We start from the raw sequence: 6,867 nt of genomic DNA on the forward strand, positions 1-6,867 counted from the left end.
ATCTAGCACATTTCACATTTCTAAAGATAAAAGAAATAGTCCTTTAAATATAAGGACCAACTTACTTTTAGTGTCAAGAAAATTGACTCGATGGTTTTATTTGAAAAGTCATATTCAATAAATAAAGCATCAAAATTGACCACATGTACAATGGTCCACAGAAATTATTGAAAGGGTGTGAGTTGTAGGAGACCATTTTAAAATTTTGAATATTTATTTACTCTTACAATTTTATGCTCATAATGAATTATAGTAATACACATATACCAAGGAAAGGTTTGAGCTCTCAAATTGTTCCTTCTTTGTTAATTCTTTCTCTATTAAAATGCAACTTTTGATTTGAGAGCCTGATTTAAAGTGTGAAGGGTAAGATCAAAGTCCTAATTAAATTTCAACAAGGAGTAGAAATCTATGAATGGAGAAATCAAAGTGTCCACTAATTTGAAGAACCATATATGGAATGGTGCAATCCAATGTCCAAGAATGTAATTGTAACCTTTAGAGGGCCCAAGGACACTTCTCTAACGAAAACTATATGGAATTACTTACAAAAGAAATGTTGTAATTGGCACTATTGTTCCTTGAAAGCCCAGATTACTACTAGCAACAAGTTATAACAAAATAACTTACTTGAACATCTACAACCCTAATAATTATTTTTGTAGAATACTTGAAAAAAAAAATAGAACTTCAAAGGAAATGGAGGATTTTCTTTGATAATTTTACGGGCAAGCAAGAACACTATTCAAACATCTAAAAATGATATTTTATTACTTGTACATAACCTTTCTTACAAGGAACCAAACTATTGTTTGAAGTAGAAACTTTATTTTATTACATACACTGATCTCATAGAAACCTTACACATAAGACACAATCACACATTATTATTGGATTACAAAATAAGCAACTAGATGGAGTAGGACTACCTTCCATTTAAGCTGATTGTACCCATGGAATTGGATGATGAAATTGGTACCTCTACCATGGATTGCTCATGATTCTCGATAGACCATAGAGTTGGCTTAGGAGGCATTTTCAATAGTTCAATCTCTCCTTCAAGCATCTCCAATGTTTTGCTCATTGAAGGACGATCCACAGGCTTCATTTGTACACACCATAGTGCAACTATCACCATTTTCCTTACATACTTTTTTTCATCCTCAGTGGCATCTCCCATTTCCATGTCCTCTCCTTGATCATATCTATCATAAATCCAAGATGGGAAATATATTTGACTTGAATGCTCTGCAAATGCATTCACATTCTTCCTTTTTCCCACCATTTCCAATAACAACATTCCAAAACTATAAACATCAGCCTTAAATGATACACCTCCAATGTTTTTGTAGAACAATTCAGGAGCAATGTAGCCCAAGGTTCCTCTAGCAGCAGTGACTGATACAATACTTTCATCTGTTGAGTATAATTTTGCAAGACCGAAATCTGAAACTTTTGGTGTGAAGTCTTCATCGAGAAGAATGTTGTGTGGCTTGATATCAAAATGAAGAATTTGCATATCACACCCTTGATGTAAGTATTTGATGCCACGTCCTACTCCAAGTGCAATCTTGTATAATCTTTCCCAACTCAAAGGAATGTTGTTTTCTTGATCAAGAAAAACAAACTTATCAAGAGATCCATTGGGCATGTAGTCATATATAAGGGCCCATTTTGATCTTTGTATGCAAAATCCAACAAGTCTCACCACATTAACATGATGAATTCTTCCAATTGTAGCAACTTCATTGATAAAATCTTGCCCATTAGCCTTTGACATAACCAACATTTTTACAGCTACAATGCGGCCACTTCGGAGTTTTCCTTTATACACAGAGCCAAAACCTCCTTGACCCAATTTATGCTTAAAATTATAAGTCATCTTCTTTATGTCTGAATATGTGTATTTGATTGGTCGAAGATTTTGGTAGTTATGTAGGAATTCTTCAATATCATCATCTAATGATAAGTGTCTCCGTCGAAACTTGTAGATTAAATAGGCAAAGAGACACAAAATACCAATCACAGCTCGTCCGATGATGATCATGGCTACATATAAATCACATGTTAAAGATATGAAAAACGTCAGAGGAAGATTTATAATCATATAACCACATTCAATCATCAAATCCAACAAATTCAATTAGTTTTGAAAAGGTCATTTCACCTATATCTTAGGTTTTGGATTTCCACTCAAACATAGTCATGTGACTCTTTTTCTTTTGGGTGACAGCATGATATACATAAAGGATGGAATAATCGAAAATTTGTTTTGTTGTACAAAATTAAGGAATGAAATTAGATGCCAAATTCCAACTCTATTCTTCAATTTCCTTGTACTCTAACAAATCTGGGAATAATTTGAAAGCAAATACATCAAAAATTTAAATAATAATAATAATAATTTTATTTGAAAGAAAAATTATGAATTTCACAAATTGGAATTTCAATTTATGATTCATTTTGGACAACCAAATGCATTGCAAAACTTGTTTGTCGGCTCTTATCTTGAATGAAAGGATTCCAAAAGTGCCAAGCAAAAAGAGGTATAAGACGTGTGCAATGATATACTTATTGAGATTTGGAAGCCTTACCCATGAGTTGAAATATCAAGTTTACCCCAACTGCAAATATGAGAGGAACAAAAATTATTAAGTTAAAAGAAAAGAAAGATTCACACATATGATAGATTTAAAATGGGCAAGAAACAAATATAAGAGAAATATTATTACTACTATTGGTTTTGATTAAAAATTAGGAAGAGATGGATAGGATAGAAGAGAAAGGGTAATATTAATAATAATAATAATCATCATTGTTATTATCATCATCATAGTTATTATTAGTTAAGTGGACGAAAAATCCAATCATTTATTATATTATTGATTAATTTAAATATATTTTCTTTATTTAGGTATGACCTCAGTCTCAAATGCCTTATAATATTTTTAAAATTTTTAAAAATTTATTATATATATTTAAATTTAAAATAAAATTAATCACATACAACATATTGGCTATTGTAGGATTGAATGTGTAATTTAAAATAATGGTTCTTTATTTATTTTTTTATAGTGAACTCCAAAAATAAATTATCATTTCATTTTATCATCAAATTAATAATTTTATTATTATTATTATAAAGAACTTCTCAAAGCCTTACCGGCTAAAGCTGTTATGCCTCCATCTGAAAGATATCCGAAGTCTGCACGTTTAAATTAGTAAATATGGTCAATGGTAAAAGTAGAAGAAGCTTTTGCATTTTGGTCCATGTGACTGCCAACTAGACAATGATATTAAGCAGCCCATAGGTACCATCTTGAAATTAATGGAATGAAAGTAAAAAACTAAAAAAAAAAATTCACTATCTTTCTTCTGCAACAAATGGAACTACTAGGCCTTACTTTGGATAAAGCAGTCCACACCTAATAGATATCCTGTTAACAGAAAAACAACATAAATTGAATTTAACATGAGAAAGATAATAGAAGTAAAAATGAACATGAAAGATAATAAAAGTAAACCCCCAAAGTCTCACTGATTGTATATAGCAGATTAGAAAAGAACGATTTCAGAGATTTCCAAACTGCAAGATCAAACCAATTAAGCAAATATTATTAGTTATAAGGGACTTATGCTTGCAAAGCAAAATAAATACATGAATGAATAAAAATAAACATTGCCCATACGTGAGCACTGTACGGTATGACTGCCATAATTCACATCGCATACTAGCCCTTTCACCTCGCATTCGCTTTTGCAGCGGAAGCTCAAGAATGAAAGTTCAAGCCCCAGAAGCAGCATTTCTTGCAAATCTGACATTGAAAGATTGCCGGGCTTCAAGAATTGAGTAATAATAGTCCTGCTGATGGTGCATGAATACTTAATATCTCCCACTTCCATGGACTCGCCTCCGACTAGTGCATAAACATATGCTTGTGAGGAAGATGAAGTCGCATTGCAAGGAGTGATAGGAATGTAGCTGCCGTCACTTACTGGCTGGTCGCAATTCATTAAAACTGCCGTACTGGTCATTCCCTTCCACCCCAAATAATATGTACCGTAATAATAGAAGATTTCTCTTGTCAAGGAATAGAGAGGAGATGAGAGACAGCTGCCCTTTTCCACCCCAGGATCCACTACCCGAATGGTAGCGTGATCGTAGTTGATATCAGCAACATAGTATTTCCAAAGGGTGAGGTTGACCATAGTACGATTGTTTTCGCAGACTAATTCATAGTCAGGATCACCACACCCTGATGGATCACCTTTCAATCGGAAAGGGTAGCTGATGTTTTGAATATCCCCACAAGAAGAGGGCCGGCATGTCTGGTTTCCATTAGCAGCACAAATTGCAAGCAAGAAAGTGTGGAAGACTGCTAACGCCACAAGTTTAGCTTCTCTGAACATCATGACCTTTGGGAGGGATACGAAGCTGGAATTCTTTTGTTTTATGTTCAATTTAAGAGAGAGATATCAAATTATCCCCCCAACAGGGTTGCCGTCCCAATTTTCCTGCAACTTGAAAAGAGTGTGAAATGAGCCTTATTGACTGGTCTAGTCAACTACTTTGATTTTTCTATGTATGGATAAACTTCACATTGAAGAAGGGCATACCCACTCTTTGTTAATGATCAGGTCCAATCATTAGAGGCTTCTGAATTAGCATAATGAAAATGAAAATCAAGGATCATCATATTTGAAATGATAATATTTGAAATTAATATCTTTAGAAAAAAGGAACCTTATCAAATAATGGATTATGTACACCATCATGCTAAGTTACCATTTTTCCAATAATTTAAATTTCTATACGTTTTAGGCACATAGTTGGTTAAATAATGTTTTCCCTATAGAAATGACTTAGCATTTGATAATATCCTTAATTGCTAGAATAATCTTTATATAGTTTTTTATTATTTTTATTTTAAGTTTTATTTCTTCTAATCAAATGCCTACTTCAAATCAAATTTTTATTTTTTGAAAGACACACAATAAATTAAAAAGGATGGTCCATTTAGATTGAAATTATAATAAATCAAGTATTATTAAATTTTAGAGTAGGTAACGTGAATGCTTATATGTTTTTATGTTGGTGTTGAACATCATGACATTTGAGAGAGAGATACTAAGCTGAAATTCTTTTGTTTTAAATTTGAATTTCTCTAACAAGCTAAACCAACTTGCAATCAAAGGTGATGGCTCGTTGGAGAACTTTGCATCGAATAAAATGGAGATCGATTTTGATGTGTTTACTCCTTGCATGAAACACTGGATTTGCTGCTAGCTAAGTAGCACTTTGGTTATGACATCATATCAATGGTGAAGATAGGGTAAGTATCCTAACAATAAAGGAGTTAGAGAGTCAGGTGAATGCTTGATCTTGAACTTTATCAATACAAATTACCAATGGACCATATGCACTAGACCACGAAAAATAATAGATTGTGGGAGAAATGAACCATATGATATGTGACCATGTAGTAATCATTGAGAAAGGAAAAAAACATGGACTCAATAGATTATGTAATAATAATAATAATAATAATAATAATAGACTCAAACTCTCTCAATATATGGTATTGTGGACTCATATTTCGGCTCATGTGTTTCCACTCGATGGCAAGCTCGATTTTTAATTTGAAAAAATGATTTATCTGTTAGAAAATGACTTAGAGTCGTCACTTATTTTTGTTTTATTGTTGAAGGGTAAATAAAATAAGAAAGAAAACCCTAAGTGTGACTTCTTATTTTGGAAAAAGTGGTATGTGAAAAATCAGATTGGGTTCAGAGGTCAGGTTACTTATTGGGAAGGTACGGTAAAGACCATAGCACTCCTCTAAGTCCCTAAAGTCGGTCTCTACTAATAAAATGCAGCAATCATGGCAATTGGTAAGGAAAACGATGGATACCCATAACAAACATGCACATGTGAGAATCAAAACGCTCAATAAAGAATGGCTAGAGTGAGAGCGGGTGCGTACCTTGGCAACGAGTCACCATACGCTATCAAGAAATGAGGTTAGTGTACAATAAATGAACATAAAACATGACTCACATGCCACTAAACCATATACGAAATCATCAATGGCACACATAACACTTCACTCAACTTTATTTTTAGAGGAATCATCACCCATATTGGGCCCCCACCAAAGCCCATTTATTTTTGCATGAATTAATTCCAAAAATTCCATTATTCGGAATTATGAGATTAAATTCATGTTTATTTTAAAACATTTTTAAAAATCAAAGAAGATGTGAAAGTGGCTTGCCAGAAAGAAAATGACAGCCAAATTTTATTGAAAAGCGGGTTTTTGGAACCTAAGAAAAATGTCAAGGATGAAAAAAAAATTGGAGATTTGAAATTAATTAAAACCAGAATTGAAGAATTTATTCACAAAATGGGGTTTAGGAAAATTATTTTCAAAATAAAAAATGATGAAATGAGAGATGGCACGTGGCATAAAGGTGGTCATGCTAAAGGTAGCCATGCAACTGGACACACAAATGCGTGGGCCCAGGGATGTCGCTGGAGTTGCTCTGTTGGCGCGCCATTCTTGGGCGATTGTGTCATAATACCAACCAGGGTATTGAGGATCAAAAATCATATGTTCTGGGTACTTGTCATTACCTTGTGCAACCTGATCTCGATTAGAAATGCTATTTGTCAATCCACTCTCAGTTGCAGTTCCCACAACCTCATTTTCCTTCTGCTGACCCTGAGCTTGAATAGTAGGCTGAACAGATGAAGTATATGACTCCAGTGAGCACCATTCTTAGGCAACTGTGTCATAATACCAACCTGGGTATTGAGGATAAAAAAACCACATGTTCTGGGTACTTGTCATTCCCTTGTGAGAGATT

The 6,867-nt window shown here is 33.4% G+C and overlaps 1 protein-coding gene across 1 annotated transcript; it reads right to left on the bottom strand.

The window, feature by feature from the left end:
* Positions 1-751: 751 nt before the first annotated feature.
* On the bottom strand, positions 752-4,537 carry LOC100854846 (rust resistance kinase Lr10-like). The gene is made up of 6 exons (XM_059733801.1): positions 3,690-4,537; positions 3,539-3,586; positions 3,405-3,437; positions 3,164-3,205; positions 2,595-2,624; positions 752-2,049 (listed from the first exon to the last, which is right to left on the bottom strand). Exons 1-6 carry the CDS (start codon positions 4,411-4,413, stop codon positions 926-928), a joined length of 2,001 nt encoding a protein of 666 aa, XP_059589784.1. The 5' UTR covers positions 4,414-4,537; the 3' UTR covers positions 752-925.
* Positions 4,538-6,867: the final 2,330 nt, after the last annotated feature.

The sequence above is a fragment of the Vitis vinifera genome, chromosome 16, assembly GCF_030704535.1.
Source record: "Vitis vinifera cultivar Pinot Noir 40024 chromosome 16, ASM3070453v1".
Taxonomy (NCBI): Eukaryota; Viridiplantae; Streptophyta; class Magnoliopsida; order Vitales; family Vitaceae; genus Vitis; species Vitis vinifera.

Bases quoted from the DNA above. Each gene is read 5' to 3' on its own strand.
- LOC100854846 (XM_059733801.1), bottom strand. From the start codon at position 4,413: ATGATGTTCAGAGAAGCTAAACTTGTGGCGTTAGCAGTCTTCCACACT. The intron at 3,587-3,689 runs GTATGGGCAATG...TTGATCTTGCAG, and splicing joins TCATACCGTACAGTGCTCAC to TTTGGAAATCTCTGAAATCG. The intron at 2,625-3,163 runs GTAAGGCTTTGA...TCATATTTGCAG, and splicing joins AGGCATAACAGCTTTAGCCG to TTGGGGTAAACTTGATATTT.